Source organism: Temnothorax longispinosus, chromosome 3 (genome assembly GCF_030848805.1).
Source record: "Temnothorax longispinosus isolate EJ_2023e chromosome 3, Tlon_JGU_v1, whole genome shotgun sequence".
Classification (NCBI taxonomy): Eukaryota; Metazoa; Arthropoda; class Insecta; order Hymenoptera; family Formicidae; genus Temnothorax; species Temnothorax longispinosus.
In genome coordinates this window covers 5103287-5121030 of record NC_092360.1, presented here as the reverse complement: position 1 = coordinate 5121030, position 17744 = coordinate 5103287, and the positions used below count along the sequence as shown (strand labels likewise).

Below are 17744 nucleotides of genomic sequence, written 5' to 3'. Positions count from 1 at the left end.
ATTATTTATGTTGATGATTTGCATAATACGATTGACTTTCATCCAGATATTTATGTAAAAAATTTACTTCGAATCATAAAATATCATTAGGGGACAATTGTAACATCAATGCCTGGGAACAGTTGTAGCGTTACAATTGTCCCCGTTGCTCGGGGACAACTTCAACTTAACCTAATTTTTAAATATATATGATTATAAATAATCTTTCAGTTGAGAAAACAGTATTATTTGTTTTTGTTTGCTATAATGTAAAAATACTGATATTGTCATGTAACAAATTATTTTATCATTAAAGTTGCATTTTTTATAGAAAATTCGTAAGATTGATTACATAAACCTACTAAATAACCATTATTTTGTTTATAGATGATGTGGTACAATCGTTCCCCTCTGCTGTTACAATTGTCCCGGGGGTTGGGACGGTTGTAACAGTATTCCTCATATTCTTTAAACAATAATAACTTTTTTCCTAGTTACATTACTGAATTCAGCACAAGAAAATTTTGTAGTCAAATAAATACTACATCTAAAGGTACAGGTCTTTTTTACGTAGATATTATATTTAACTGTTATAAAATCTTAAACTCAAATGTTACTTTTGTCCCCGGTCTACCCTACTATTATACTGTTGGAAAATTTTTTTATGTTTGTTAAAAAAGGTTTTGTTAAAATTTATGTGTAAAATAATCAACACATACATGTGTAGATTTAACATATGCCTGCTACGTTAATTGAACATAACAAATTTAAAATGTAAAATTATTAAAATAATTTAAAGAATATGTTAAAGTAACACCATTTATTTAATGTATGAACATATTTATTAAATATGTTAAATCTTATAATCTTAAGATTATAGATAAAATCAAGATAAAATCAACACTCTTTTTCTATAAATTTTAAGTTAATTAACTTCAACATGAAAGTAATGTTACTTGTACACATAATTAACCTCAAATTACGATCAGAATTACATTTCCTTTCTGTTGAAATATTTTAACATAGTATCGGTGTTACCATTCATATTATGTTAAATTAACACAAAAATTTGATCGGACCGTTTGGGACATTGTGATGTTATGTTATATTTAACACAAATTTTCCAACAGTGTATTCGCTAGAAGTGCTTGGTCTGCATAGAAAAGTGGTGTAATTAAAAATAGAAAAGAAGGAATAATTATTAAAATACTACAACTGTACGTATTACTTAATGGTATTATGTATTAGCGGTGAACCGTCATATATATGGAGTGAAGTTTTGTAAGTGAGAAAGGAAAGGAGAAAGATAGAGAGAGAGATGGAGAGAGAATGTTTTACACCTCGAATTTCTGTAATCCTAATGTCAAACAATTAATGTTTAGACTGAACTTGTGATTAGTGATGAAGAGTGAACAACGGTTTCAAGTCCGTTTGTAACGGCATGGCGCGTTTGTTAAGATAAGGAAATGCACATAAATTCACATGAATAATGTTATATTAAGTTACCATCCTGTACTGACTGTGAAACGGCGTACCTCCCTAATTAAACTTGTGATTTTTTAAACGTTACATTGACGTTTCTTCTTAATTTGATTGTATATTATATCGGTTCTATTTCACTTATCTATTATTTATATACGTTGCCTGGAAGGGATATTTTTTCTAATATGCATATAATTATAATACAGGCTGTCTTAAAATGTGAATATGCGTTTTAGACATAAGACGGGAACGGTAATTAAAACGGTCGATAATGATAAAATGTTCTCACGAAAAATTGTAGAATAAGTCAGAATAAATTAAGTTGGTGCTACATATACAATAATAATCTCAAGGGTAACGAATAAAACATTAATATTACTATGCTGACATTTGTAGAGGTACAACATATATTCAAATATTATAAAAAACCATTGACTGTTGGCTAATAGGAATTTTTATTAATTATTAATCATCTATGTAATATGCGGATGGCATATTTGTGTTGTCTTATATAGATTTTATTAAATAGAGCTATTTAATTTGAATACTTATAAGAACTATGTATAAATAATATATTTTATATCTGCCTCGAATTGCAACCAGGGACAAACGTCATCACGTTTTGCTCATTTGAATCGATGTCTTCGATTTGCTTGTTTCTATATAAACTCTTACTTTTTCATAAGGTAAACACATTCTTTGCTTACATTATAGTATGGATGAAATATTTCCATATCTTGTAATTAAATAAAGAAATCAAATTTTATGAAGATTGAGAGTTGTTATTGTTATCCCTATCTCTATACAGGGTTGTAACAACAGAGGGGTCAGAGTGGATTTGAAATATGGTAAAAAAAATAAAAACAAACATAATCATGTAGCAAAACGTTGTATTTTAGTCTTGATAATTTCTTCAAGATAAAGATATTTTTCTCAAATAATTATAATACTTCTGGACATTTTTTTTAGTAATCGCGTTTGTTACGTTTATTCCGCGTTACTTTTTGTCCCTGGTCTCCCCTACTAATGTCAAACAAATAAATATCTAATCTAAATTTCTGAACTGCCTATATCTATGATGCACAAAAGAACGTGAAAATAAGCGATTCATATTTATTTAAATTATATGTGAAATAATTAAAAAATAATAATTATTGCGATTTGAGAGGCACACTTATGATTCAAATTGCAAATAAATATCATATGGATGGCCAGACAAAAACTTTTATTCGTTCAATTTTTTTTAACTATTTATTATTTTATCATTACTTTTTATTTTATAATCTTTAGTATTTTAATAATTTTTTGAATGTGTAAGGGAGACCGGAGTAGAGTCGTCACTACAATTATCTCGAAATCTGTATGTTGTGTGAACTCGTCATTAATATTGTAAACACTACTTATGGTGCCCATGTAACCAACGGAGTTTAGTGAGATTATATGCCATGTTGTGATTTTCATTAAGGCAAACGTGTTTTCGGATACTGTTTCGCCGCAATTATTACATTTTGCCTTATATCCCGGTAATTCCGAGTAATATTGCCTTAAGTCGTCAGGTAGTGTACGAATGTCATCATCAAGGTATATTTCATGTACATTAAATAAATGTTCTTTGAATGTTCGCATAAGTTTTGGATTATTAGGTACATGAAAGTGTTTTTACACTTTTTGCACTTTACCAACGAAGGTTTCAGTTCCTCGAAATAATTCCAAAACTTTCTGCGTTTTTTTCTCGATGTTATTGGAACCATCCTGTAATACAGACTGTCTGATATTAAATGTAATACAGTGATCGCTTTCAAGTGTTTGTAGAATTTCTCACAAAGGAAAAAAAGAGACGTAGTTTATTTATTAAAATGTATGTTTATATATGAAATATATACCTATATAGTTAAAATGCATAATTATTAGGTTGTGTACAGATCTTTAAACATATATTTTTCAAAGAAAGGTAAAAAACACATTAAGTGTACGTGCACATTTATGATCAACATATTGCAAATAAATATTATATGGATGCCCCGATAAAAACTCTTATTCGCTCAATTTTCTTTATCTATTGATTGTTTTGTCATTACATTTATTTTATAATCTTTGGTATTTTAATAATTTTTTGAATGTGTACTTACACTGCATCTCAACTCTGGAATCTTGTTGGAAGGATTGAATGTCTTCTTAAATGATCTCGTAAATATGTCATATGTGCTAAGAAAGACAATGTTTTGCCACAATCTTTACATTTTGCCTTGTATCCCGGTAACTCCGAGTAATATTGCCTTAAGTCGTCAGGTAGTGAGAGAGTGTCATTATCGAGGTATATTGCATGTACATTAAATAAGTGTCCTCTGAATGTTCGCATAAGTTTTGCTGTATTAGGTACATGAAAGTGTTCTTTACACTTTATGCACTTTACCAACGAAGGTTTCAGTTCCTCGAAATAATTCCAAAACTTTCTGCTCTGTTTTTTTCTCGATGATATTGTAACCATCCTGTAATACAGACTGTCTGATATTAAGTGTAATACAGTGATCGTCGTCAAGTGTTTGTAGAATTTCTCACAAAGGAAAAAAAGAGACGTAGTTTATTAAGATGTATGTTTATATATGAATATATACCTATATAGTTAAAATTTGCATAATTATTAGATCGTGTGTACAGATCTCCAAACATAACTTTCTCTTACAACCTGTTCTGTTTTTTTATGATTTAAAGATTTACAAACAAAAATACTTGGCGTACCTTTTTTTGCCACAAATATGTTTGTAGCATATGCCACACGAATAGCATAAAAAGGACACACTAAATGTTTTTTGTGCGTGAATCTAAATAATAAAAGAAAAACAGGTTGCGTATCTATTCTAAAAAAACATGTACACAAATACAATAAAGAAACATTATTTTAAAAAATTAGACGTTACTAATTTATCATATTCACTTGATACAAACCTTCGGGTGTCATTGTTTTTGTAGTAAGAAATACAAATGAAATTATAAGATCAAATTGGATCAATTAATTTTTTAATAATAATTTTATAAGAAGCATGTACACACTTGGCGCGTTTAAAAAAAATTTTTTTTAAACATATGTTTTGTACGAATATTACCTTTTTTTACAAGAACATAAGAATCATGAAAATGTAAAACTTTCGATATATAAATTTACAAATAAAATGAACGTGGACAATAAAATTATTTAAAATTTCATACTTGTAAGTTTTACTTGGGCAGAGAGCTCAATATTTAAATATTTGGATATCATTACATTGTATAATATTCAAAAATCGAATAATTATTTATCAAGTGTGCTTGTTTCTTTTCTCGTTTGTTCAAATGATTGAACGGGCAAACCAGGTGATTCTTGGCTTCGACATTCTGCAGTAGGATTCGTATCAAAACCCGTTGTAATTGAAGTGTTTGGTCTGCATTGAAATACGGTGCAATTAAAAATGGAATTATTTGAAACATTAACGTTGTAAATTATTCTTTTGCAAAAGAGTAAATAATTAATTATCAAGATATTATTATTTTGTATAATATAAGCGAAACAAATAATTACACATTAAGTGCGCCTGCTTTTTCTTTAAATGATTGAACAGGCAAATCAGATATATCTTGACCTTGACGTTCTGCAGAAGGATCCATAGTATTCGGTAAACTTGAAGTGCTTGGTCTGCATAGAAAAATGGTGTAATTAAAAATAGAAATAAAAAAAATAATAATTATTGAAATATTACAACTGTACGTATTATTAATGCTATTATGTACTTATTGACGGTGAACCGTAATAGAGTGAAGTTTGTAAGTGAGAGTGAGCAAGAGGAAGAAAGAGAAAGAGATTGGGAGAAAATGTTTTATACCTCAAATTTCCGTAATGCTAATGTCATGCATAATTAGTGTCTAGACTGAATTTGTGATTGATAGATAAGTGACCGATATAATATAATATCAAGTTAAAGAAAAACGCTATTTTAACGCAATTGTTCTATTCTAGATTTAGATAAGATAAAAGAAATGTACGTAAATTTACACAAATAATTTTATTAGGCTACCGATTCCTGTCCTGACCATAAAATGGCGTATCTTCCTAATGAAACTTATGATATTTTGTATGTTACAATAACGTTCTTCCTTAATTTGATTGTATGTTATTTCGGTCGTATTTTACTTATCTCTCGCTTATATAAAAGTCGCTCGGAAAAAAAAACGTTTTCCTAATAAATCATTTCTAATAAAGGCTGTCTTAATGTGAGTACGCGTTTAAACATATCACGGATACGGTCACCAATTAAAACCATAAAAATATAAACTTTTTGATACATTAAAAACCGTTTGTTATAAAAGGGGACCCATGTCAACACTCCGTTGCTCCGTTTTGAGTTATTATAGTTTTCATGATTCTGAACAAATGTCTTCCGTGTCACAACCAAAGAAAATCGAAAAAAAAATATAAAGCTTTGAAGTAGAATCTGAGTGTCTATCAGAATCTCTTTCAGATAATCTGATGCTTTCTTTTATATGTAAAGGGTATGTACATATGCGCGTGTATTTGTGTATTTTAATAACTTTTTGATTGTGTACTTACTCATCTTGACTCTGGATTTTTGTGGAATGTCTCCTTTTTAAATGTTCTCGTAAATATGTCGGATTTCTTATAAAGGAATATGTTTTGCCACAATCATTACATTTTGCCTTATATCCCGATAACTCCGAGTAATATTGTTTTAAATCGTCTTGTAGTGAGAAAGTGTCGTTATCGAGAAATATTCCATGTTTACTTAAGTGCAGCCTCATTAATTTTGTGGAGTGTTTTGGGTGAAATATCTTAATTTCTTTTTTACAGGTCGTGCACTTTACCAGCGTAGGTTTCAATTCCTCGAAATAATTCCACAACTTGCTGCGTTTTTTTTTCGGTACCATAACTGTTCTGTAATACATATAATTTGATATTAAATGTAGTACAGTGATTGCCTCAACAAGCGTTTGCAGAATTTCTCACAAAGGTAAAAAAAGGCATGGTTTATTTATTAGTACGTACGCGTTTATATGGATATAATAGTTTGAATTTACCTAATTACCACTGTAAATAGTTCAGTGATCGATTTATCACTGTTTTCAGTGATAATACACTGATTGTATTTTAGAGAGTTGTGTACATGTGTGTGTATACGTGTACTTGTTTGTATGAATGTTTCTTCGTTTGTGATTAGAAAGAAAGTACCCTGTATATACCTACATACTTTCGCGCATTAATTTCAATATCTATAAAAACTATTAAAAATCATGCAGTTTATATATCTACTCGAATTTCTGCAATACTAATGTCAAACAAATAAATACCTAACCTAATTTTCTGAATTGTCTTTATTTATGATGTATAAAAGAACGTAAAAATAAGCGATACAAATTTATTTAAATTAAATGCAAAATAATGAAAAGATTATTATTATCACGTTTTGAGAGGCACATTTATGATCAAAATTGCTAATAAATATTACACTGATGCCCTGATAAAGACTTTTATTCTTTCAATTTTTTCAGTTATTAATTGTTTTATCATTATATTTATTTTATAATCTTTAGTATTTTAATAATTTTTTGAATGTGTACTTACTCATCTCGATTCTGGATTCTTGTTGGAAGGATTGAATGTCTTTTTAAATGTTCTCGTAAATGTGCCATATTTGCTAAGAAAGACAATGTTTTGCCACAATCATTACATTTTGCCTTGTATCCCGGTAACTCCGAGTAATATTGCTTTAAGTCGTCAGGTAGTGAGAGAGTGTCATTATCGAGGTATATTGCATGTACATTAAGTAAGTGTCCTCTGAATGTTCGCATAAGTTTTGCTTCATTAGGTACATGAAAGTGTTCTTTACACTTTATGCACTTTACCAACGAAGGTTTCAGTTCCTCGAAATAATTCCATAACTTGCTACGTTTTCTTGTCGGTGGCTTTATAATCGTCCTGTAATACAGACTGTCTGATATTAAGTGTAATACAGTGATCGCCGTCAAGTGTTTGTAGAATTTCTCACAAAGGAAAAAAAGAGATGTAGATTTATTAAGATGTATGTTTATATATGAATTTATACCTATATAGTTAAAATTTGCATAATTATTAGATCGTGTGTACAGACCTCCAAACATAACTTTCTCTTACAATTTGTTCTGTTTTTTTATTATTTAAAGATTTACAAACAAAAATACTTGGCGTACCTTTTTTGTCACAAATATGTTTGTAGCATATGCCACACGAATAGCATAAAAAGGACACACTAAGTGTTTTTTGTGCGTGAATCTAAATAATAAAAGAAAAACAGGTTGCGTATTTATTCTAAAAAAAACATGTACACAAATATAATAAAGAAACATTATTTTAAAAAATTAGACGTTACTAATTTATCATATTCACTTGATTATACAAACCTTCGGGTGTCATTGCTTTTGTAGTAAGAAATACAAATGAAATTATAAGATCAAATTGGATCAATTAATTTTTTAATAATAATTTTGTAAGAAGCATGTACACACTTGGCGCGTTTAAAAAAAATTTTTTTTAAACATATGTTTTGTACGAATATTACCTTTTTTTACAAGAACATAAGAATCATGAAAATGTAAAACTTTCGATATATAAATTTACAAATAAAATGAACGTGGACAATAAAATTATTTAAAATTTCATACTTGTAAGTTTTACTTGGGCAGAGAGCTCAATATTTAAATATTTGGATATCATTACATTGTATAATATTCAAAAATCGAATAATTACTTATCAAGTGTGCTTGTTTCTTTTCTCGTTTGTTCAAATGATTGAACGGGCAAACCAGGTGATTCTTGGCTTTGACATTCTGCAGTAGGATTCGTATCAAAACCCGTTGTAATTGAAGTGTTTGGTCTGCATTAAAATACGGTGCAATTAGAAATGGAATTATTTGAAACATTAACGTTGTAAATTATTCTTTTGCAAAAGAGTAAATAATTAAATATCAAGGTATTATTATTTTGTATAATATAAGCAAAACAAATAATTACACATTAAGTGCGCCTGCTTTTTCTTTAAATGATTGAACAGGCAAATCAGATATATAGGTACTTACTCATCTGGACTCTGGATACTTGTGGAATGTCTTTTTACATGTCTTCGTAAATTTTTAAAATTTGATAAGAAGGATAATGTTTTGCCGCAATTATTGCATTTTGCCTTATATCTCGGTAACTTCGAGTAATATTCTTTTAAGTCGTCAGGTAGTGAGAAAATGTCATCATCGAGGTATATTTTATGTTTATTGAATAAGTGTTTTCTGAATATTATTGTACGGCTGTTGTTTGGATAAGGTATCTTAATTTCTTTTTTACAGGTCGTGCACTTTACCAGAGAAGGATTTACTTCCTCGAAATAATTCCACAACTTGCTGCGTTTTCTTTTCTGTGCCATTATAACCGTCCTGTAATATATATTGTCTGATATTAAATGTGGTACAGTGATTGCCTCAACAAGCGTTCGTAGAATTTGACCTTTCTCACAAAGGTCATAAAGACACATTTAATTTATTAGAATGTATGCTTATTCGGATATATAGTTAAAATTTGCATAATTATCAGATTGCGTACAGATCTTTAAACATATTTTTTTTTAATATAAAAAACGCACCAGGTGTACATGTACATTTATGATCAAAATTGCATATAGATATTATATGGATGCCCTGACAAAAACTTTTATTCGCTCAAGATTCTTTAGTTACTGATTGTTTTGTCATTACATTTATTTCATAGTTTTTAGTATTTTAATAATTTTTTGAATGTGCACTTACTTATCTCGACTCTGGATTATTGTGGAATGTCTTTTTAAATGTGTTCGTAAATGTGCAATATTTGTTAAGAAGGATACTGTTTTGCCGCAATTATTACATTTTGCCTTATATCCCGGTAACTTCGAATAATATTGCTTTAAGTCGTCAGGTAGTTTACGAATGTCATCATCGAGGTATATTCCATGTTCATTAAATAAATGTGTTCTCAATATTATTATACGGTTTTTTGGATGAGATATCTTAATTTCTTTTTTACAGGTCGTGCACTTTACCAGCGAAGGATTCAATTCCTCAAAATAATTCCATAACTTGTTACGTTTTCTTGCCGGTGCCGTTATAATCGTCCTGTAATACAGATTAATCGTCTGATACTGAATGCAAATAAAGTGACCTCAATATGCATTTCTAGAATTTCTCATAAATGTAAAAAAGAAGCATGGTTTATTTATTACGATGTATGTCTTTATACGGATATATAGATAAAATTTGCATAATTATCAGATCGCGTACAGATCTTTAAACATATTTAAGAAAAAGGGTAATAAACGCACCAGATGTACATGCACATTTATGATCAAAATTGCTAATAAATATTACAAGCATGCCCTGATAAAAACTTTTATTCGTTCAATTTTTTCAGCTATTGATTGTTTCATCATTATATTTATTTTATAGTCTTTAGTATTTTAATAATTTTTTGAATGTGTACTTACTCATCTCGGCTCAAAATTTTTGTGGAATGTTTTTTTAAATGTTTTCGTAAATATGCCTTGTTCGTTACGAAAGATATTGCTTTACCACAATTATTACATTTTGCCTTATGTCCCGGTAACTCTGAGTAATATTGTTTTAAGTCGTCAGGTAGTGTGTGAGTGTCATTATCGAGAAATATTCCACTTAAGTCACACTGTCTACTTAAGTGTATTCTCATTATTTTTATTTCCTTTAAACGAGATATCTTAATTTCTTTTGTACAGGTCGCGCACTTCACCAGCGTAGGTTTCAATTTTTCGAAATAATTCCACAACTTGCTGCGTTTTTTTCTCGGTACCATAACCGTCCTGTAATACATATTGTCTGACATTATATGTGGTACAGTGATTGCCTCAACAAGCGTTTGTAGAATTTCTCACAAAGGTAAAAAACAAGCATGGTTTATTTATGTAAAGCATCTCGCCACACCGCCAAGTAGTTCCGTAGGTATATAGGACTATTTTTCTATCAAACATAGGTTCTAATCGAAAAATATAGATGTCAAAATATGTAGGGTAGAGCGGGGTCAAAAGTAACGCGGGGCGAAAGTAACAACTCAAATATCTAATATAGTTATAGGCATAGATGCGTATGCGTCTGTTGGTTAACGGATGAAGCTGAACAAGCTATAACGTGTCTCAGAACGCCTCGGCCTGGGTATTGAGTATAAACTATAGATATTAACTATAGTATTAACTATAGATATTTGAGTTGTTACTTTCGCCCCGCGTTACTTTTGACCCCGCTCTACCCTACTGCATACAATTTGTACAAGCATACAGCTCTACTAGCGTCTGCTTCAGGGTTTCCACGACGTTATTAGTATGTATCTGGAAATCTTTAAATGCGTTTTTTTCAAAAAAGCATTTTTTAAATCGGTGTACAACATAACTCTAACGGTTTTTATCCGATTTACTTAAAATTTTAACAGAATATTTTTTAATACATTCTGCTTGGAACTACGTAGGATTTTTGCACAATATTGAACATTTTTTTGTTATTAACGTTTTTAGACACTAGTCTAAAACGCTAGTGTTAAAAATAGGCGCCATTTTGAAAATAATCAATATTTCGAAAAATCCTTACGTAGTTCGATAGTCTTTTGCATGTAATAATAAAGATTTTGTTTATTTGGTTTAGGATAAATCGTGTTACGGGAATGTTGTACATCGTTTTGCATCTGCAAAATAAGATAGTTCTGCAATTGAGCTAGGGCGCCGGTATTTTGTACATAAAAAATGCAAAAGAAATATTTTTGTACTCTTCAATACATGTCTAACAAAGTCCTCTAAACCGATTTTTCATAAAGCAATTCATTTACTCGTAATAAATCGTCAAAGTTAGGTATGATTTTAGAGCCTCAGGGGTGGCGTAACCTTTTAAGTGCGCCTGTTCTTTCTATTGTTTCTTTAGGTAATTGAACGAACAAACCAGATGTATTTTGACTTTGACGTTACTAAGATTGAAGAACAAATAGTTTACTAAGTGTTGAAGAAAAAATATATATAGTGTGCAAAAAATATTATTAAGCTACTAAATAATATTAAACTACTAAACAATATTAAGCTACTATGTTCCAAGCTCGGACTGTAAATGGCTTATTCGATATATTGATTGATTAAAAAATTTTTTTAATTAATCGAGGACCAAAACCAATGGTCCAAACCTTGACGATGATTGTTTGCCAATTATAGCCGGAAGAGATGAAAATTTAATTGTTTGTTTTATCGTTGGCAATTTACGAATGTACTTTAGGTTTAAAAAAAATTTATTATTATTATTTAAGAAGCACATTTATGATCAAAATTGCAAATAAATATTATATGGATGCTTTGACGAAAACTTTTATTCGCGCAATTTCTTTAGCAATTGTATTGATTGTATTATCATCATATTTATTTTATATAGTCTTTAGTATTTTAATAATTTTTGGAATGTGTACTTACTTATTATCTCGATTCAGGATTCTTGTGGAATGTCTTCTTAAATGTTTTCGTAAACGTGTAATATTTGTTAAAAAGGACATTGTTTTACCACAGTCATTACATTTTGCTTTATATCCCGATAACTCCGAGTAATATTGCTTTAAGTCGTCAGGTAGTGTAAAAGTGTCATTATTAAGAAATATTCCATGTTTAATTGATAAGTGTGCTCTAAATATTGACACAAGCCTTGATCGATAAGGTATCTGAATTTCTTTTTTACAGGTGGTGCACTTTACCAGCGAAGGTTTTAATTCCTCGAAATAATTCCACAACTTGCTGCGTTTTCTTCTCGATGCCCTTATAATTGTCCTGTAATACAGATTGTCTGATATTAAATGTGGTACAGCGATTGCATCAACAAGCGTTTGTATAGAATTTCTCACAAAAGTCATAAAAAGACATGGTTTAATTTATTAGAATTTATGTTTATAAGAATATATAAGTAAAATTTATTTAATTATCAGATCGCGTACAAATCTCCAAACATATCTTTTTCAAAAAAAGGTAAAAAGCGCACCAAGTGTACGTGCACATTTATTATCAAAATTTCAAATAAATATTATATGGATGATAAAAACATTTTTATTTGCACAATTTTCTTTAGCTATTGATTGTTTTATCAGTATATTTATTTTATAGTCTTTACTATTTTAATAATGTTTTATGTTTAAATGTGTACTTACTTATTTCGACTCAGGATTCTTGTGGAATGTCTTCTTAAATGTACTCGTAAATTTTCAATATTTGTTAAGAAAGACACTGCTTTGCCACAATTATTACATTTTGCCTTATGTCCCGGTAACTCCGAGTAATATTGTTTTAAGTCGTCAGGTAGTGTGACAGTCTCATCATCAATAGATATTCCATGTACATTTAATATGTGTGCTCTCATTATTTTTGTGCGTCTTGTTGGATGAGGTATCTTAATTTCTTTTTTACAAGTCGTGCACTTTTCCAGCAAAGGTTTCAATTCCTCGAAATAATTCCAAAACTTGCTACGTTTTTTTCTTCGTACCAACTGTTCTGTAATACAGATTGTTTGATATTAAATGTGTTACAGTGATCGCCACAACAATAAGCGTTTGTAAAATTTGTCACAATAAACAAAAAGAGGCATGGTTTATTTATTAGGATGTATGTTTATATATATGGATATATAGTTTAAATTTGTCTAATTACCAGAACGTACATATATATAAAACTTATATTTTTCAAAAAAAAAAAAAGATTAAAACGCGCCAAATGTACGTGCTCCATACAAAATCTTTATTAAAGAAAGATAAATTTGATTTAATTTGGTCTTATAACGCCATTTGTATTTTTTACCACAAAAACAATATTATCAAACGGTTTGCGCCAAGTAAATATGATAAATTAGTAACATCTGTTTTTCTTAATGTTTTTTTATTATACTTGTTGTGTACCTGTTTCTTTTTTAAAACAGCGATATACAACCTGTTCCGGTTCTTTATTATTTAGATTCACACATAAAAAACACTTGGTGCCAAGTGTTTTGTATCACATCCACTGGGCTTTTTTGATGTTATTGTTTTTGTAGTAAGAAATATTAGTGGAATTATACGACCAAATTAGATCAAAATCCTTTTCAATAAAAATTTTGTATGAAGCACCTACACTACGCGTGTTTTTTTACTTTTTTTGAAATTAGTATGTGTTTTCTAGAGAAAAAGTATATACAGGTAAGTATACATCAGAAGGTATACACAATTTATGTATGTGTATAAAGAGTTTCTATATCCCAATATGTATATCCTATTCCATGGCCTGTATATTTAAATATTTATGACCAATATACTTCTTAAATATACAGAGATTCAAGTGAGATAAGTGTATTCGACTTGTATATCCGGGGACATCCGTATACAGAGTTCAATATCTAAAATGGTCTGGCAGTTGTTTATACACTTCCAGTATATAAGAATAATAGCGAGGATGGAGACCAACATCATATTATTTTTTAACCGATTTCAAAAAAGGAGGTTCTATATGTATGTATGTCGATTTTCTCTAAAACTACTGGACAGATTTATAAATGCGGTTTTCACTGTCCTATAGAGCAATTCTCTAGGAAGGTTTTAGTACGTAAAATATCGCGCTAGAACATCAGGGTACGGAGCAGTAAGGAAATATGCGATAATAATTGTTTATATTAATTTAATGAAAAAAGTATAAAACTAAAAAAGTATGAAATAAAAAAATTTTTTTTAAAATAAAACCGACTTCACAGAAAAAGCTCTAAAAAGTATTTAAAAAAAAAAAAAAAAAATTGAAATAGCTATAAAAAGTATAAAATAATACTTTTAAAAATCTCTTTCAATTTTTTGAAATTGGTGCAAAATGAATAATACTTTTAAAAATTCCTTTCAATTTTTGATGTCGGAAGAATAATTACTAAATTAATTTGGCGTAGTCTTCAAAAATTGAAAGGGATTCTTAAAAGTATTTTTCATTTTGCACCGATTTAAAAAAATTGAAAAGAATTTTTAAAAGTAAAAGTTTTAAAAAGTATAAAATAATACTTTTAAAAATTCTTTTTAATTTTTTTAAAACGGTGCAAATTCTTTTTTATTTTTTAAATACTTTTTAGAGCTTTTTTTGAAAAAAGTCGTTTCTATTACCTATTAAATAATTTTTTTAGAAATCGGTGTATGCTGAATTTTGTGTTAGTCATTATATTTGCAATGTAAGTTTTTATGAAACCTACTAAAGTTGTTTATATTTATTTATCACTTTAATTTAAAAATCTATTCTATGGAATAATGTACATTAAGTACTTCACAATACGCATTCGCATTTTGTATAAATGGTGTTTTTAGCCAACCTATCTGCTCGGCATTTTTTATTAAAAGTCATCATTATTTCCCACAAGCATTAACCTTTTTGCTCCTAATGTTGTCTGTAGCCGGCATCTATGTGCATTCGTGGATACTAGTGCCGGCTATAGCCTGTATTGCGGTACTAATTTTGCTTGTAGCGTATTAAATACAAAGTTTAAAATAATAATAAAATATAATTTTAAAATATAATTTTATACTTATGTAAATCCCGTTTTACTTTTATGCTTGAAAAATTATATATCTTTAATGCAACGAGTTAAGTGGTCATGTCCAGTCAGGAAGCCGAAAAATAAGTGATTTTTTTTGCATAAACTATAAGACTTGTTTAAAATTGGGTTGGTCTATGTGAGAGAATATATTTTTATGAATGTAACATAATTAAAAAAGAAATCAATAATTAAAAAAGATACGGCCATCCTCCTAAAGGAAAACTGGTTTTGCGGTGTCCACTGCTGCTTCGGATCTGGATCATCTGAAATCAAAAAACCAAAAAAATTCTGTTAGTATATATGAATATATCTTGTTCGTGAACAAAGGTTTTTTTTTAATAAAAACTTTTTTTTTATTGAAGAAAAACGAAAAATTAAGAGCCCGAAAAATTGCGTTTTTCCTTAAAACGGCCGCTATTTTGCCAAAAATTATTTTTTCAAAAAATCCTTCGTTCACGAGCAAGATATATTCATATACTAACAGAATCTTTTTGGTTTTTTGATTTCAGATGATCCAGATCCGGGCAGCAGTGGACACCGCAAAACCAGTTTTCTTTCAGAAGAATGGCCGTATCTTTTTTAATTATTAATATTTTTTATTAAAAAAATTATGTTACATTCATAAAAATATATTCTCTCACATAAACCAACCCAATTTTAGACAAGTCTTATAGTTTATGCAAAAAAAATTCTCAAAAATCACCTATTTTTCGGCTTCCTGACTGGACATGAACCCTTAAAACAGTGGAGTCATAGCACTTCTTCGCTCCAAAGCAAACGCTGGTGGCCTGTGCTGCCGTACCTCATAATAATCGCTGTTCGGCCAACGCCACCATAGCAAAAAGGTTAAATACTTTGAAATAAAATGTCGCACAGATCTGTGTTAAAATTAAAACTCCTGGGCTTGTGTGTAGTTTGATTTTGGATATGATCGCAATTATCAGCCTTTTGATATTGCGATGAATTTTTGTTAAGGATTTTTTTGCTTTAAAATTTTAATTGTACATGAAATCGAATATACGAATAAAAACTCGAACTGCATAGGCAGACAAGTGAATATCCAACATACACATATGATTACCGTCTTAAGTTTCAGCGTGTAAACGGTAATCTTGTTTACACCGAGCATTTGATACGCATACCAAGTATTATATTCGGACCAAATCCATTGGTACGATTGATGTAAACGACGGAGTATCAGAAATGGTACGATACTCGAGAACAGCTTGCATCAGACTAAGTTGATACGCGTATCAAATGCATTCTTAATGTGCTGTCTGATTGGCTTGATACATACAAGTTGAAACCATTGTATACGTAATCGAAATTGAAAAACGTCTTGAAAAAATCACTAATATGATTTAACACGGTCGATGTAAACAGAAACGTATCTAACACTTAGTCCGCACCAGCTTGATACCCGTATCAAGAGTTTCTACGGTGTAAACTAAGCCATAGAACTATATACAACACTGGAATGTGAACTCCCATGCTAGCGCCCGGGTCACGAGAAGATAAAGACGGATTGCTTTGCGATCGTTCTCCCTCTGTTTAGCAGACTTTTGATTGGTCAATGGTATTCAGTTGTTGTCGTAAATTACAGCAGGGGTGCGTTCAACTTACGCCTAGGCACACCTACTAGGTAACTCTAACACAGGGCTGCGTTCAGAAATTTAACCTGGGTGACTCTAAGCTATAGTTACGTACACTATAGCATTAGAGTTACCTAAGTACGCCTAAACGTAATTCCTGAACGCACCCTAGTATAAGTACATACAGTAGTGACACTGAGCGTCGGCACCTTTGATGTAATGGGTCCCAGGTCACGGACTCGCCGCCATCTTCTGAGCTGTACGAACGCTTAAGAGAGAATGAGAGAGAAGAATCTTTCTCTTTGTCATACATACAGGCCGCCATATTCCTGGTAGGATAAAATTTATTACCACCAAAAAAGTTCAGTCTCTCTACTGTGTATATACTTATACTACGACTCTAAGAGGCTGCGTACAATAAAAGGAACAGAGAACAATATTAACAGAGTTCAATATTAATATATGAAATTCATTAATATATGTAATTTATTAACACAGAATAGACGAACAAATAAATAGCGTTAAAAAACAGTAATAAAATTTTATTTTATATTTTGCATGCCATGTGAACAATGCATATGTTAATATTAAACTGTTCTTTATTTCCTATTCCCTGTTCCCTGTTCCCTGTTCCCTGTTCCCTGTTCCCTGTTCTCTATTTCTTTCATTGTGTGCAGCCCCTAATGCTATAGGTTGAATTACTGAACGCACCCCAACAAAAAAGGACGGTTGGTCGCAATTCTCCCTCTCGCTCATCTCCTTTTCTTCTCGAGTAGATTGAGTCGAATTCTGGGTAGCAATCACGAAACTTTTTCCTTAGAGCGGAACCGTGAAAAGTTTCATGTAACTATCTCTTTCTATTGGCGTTGAATAGAAAGAGATAAACTTTTCACTTTTCACGTTTCCGTCTTAGAAAGATACATGATCGATCCCCAGATTCTAGTTTAGTGTAGTTCTCTGCGTGTAAAGTATATCAGTGCTATCATTTAAAAAAATTTCAACATTTGGTAGCCATGTTTATTCTTAAATATGAGCTAGTATGAAAAATAAAAAAATTTTTTTATTGAA

At 30.0% G+C, this 17744-nt stretch overlaps 1 protein-coding gene across 3 annotated transcripts; it reads right to left on the bottom strand.

The window, feature by feature from the left end:
- Positions 1 to 2334: 2334 nt before the first annotated feature.
- On the bottom strand, positions 2335 to 16594 carry LOC139809270 (uncharacterized). 3 transcript variants are annotated; one of them, XM_071772027.1, is made up of 13 exons: positions 16166 to 16594; positions 12701 to 13040; positions 11979 to 12326; positions 9993 to 10340; positions 9280 to 9624; positions 8563 to 8910; positions 8235 to 8360; positions 7073 to 7438; positions 6044 to 6385; positions 5018 to 5131; positions 4669 to 4880; positions 3591 to 3950; positions 2335 to 3213 (listed from the first exon to the last, which is right to left on the bottom strand). In XM_071772027.1, exons 2-11 carry the CDS (start codon positions 12907 to 12909, stop codon positions 4751 to 4753), a joined length of 2676 nt encoding a protein of 891 aa, XP_071628128.1. In that variant the 5' UTR covers positions 12910 to 13040; positions 16166 to 16594; the 3' UTR covers positions 2335 to 3213; positions 3591 to 3950; positions 4669 to 4750. The 3 variants fall into 3 exon arrangements, with proteins under 3 accessions (XP_071628128.1, XP_071628127.1, XP_071628130.1); XM_071772026.1 differs by having other exon boundaries at positions 4408 to 4880; positions 16166 to 16593; XM_071772029.1 differs by having other exon boundaries at positions 4408 to 4880; positions 7073 to 7426; positions 16166 to 16559.
- Between the last annotated feature and the right edge of the window lie 1150 nt (positions 16595 to 17744).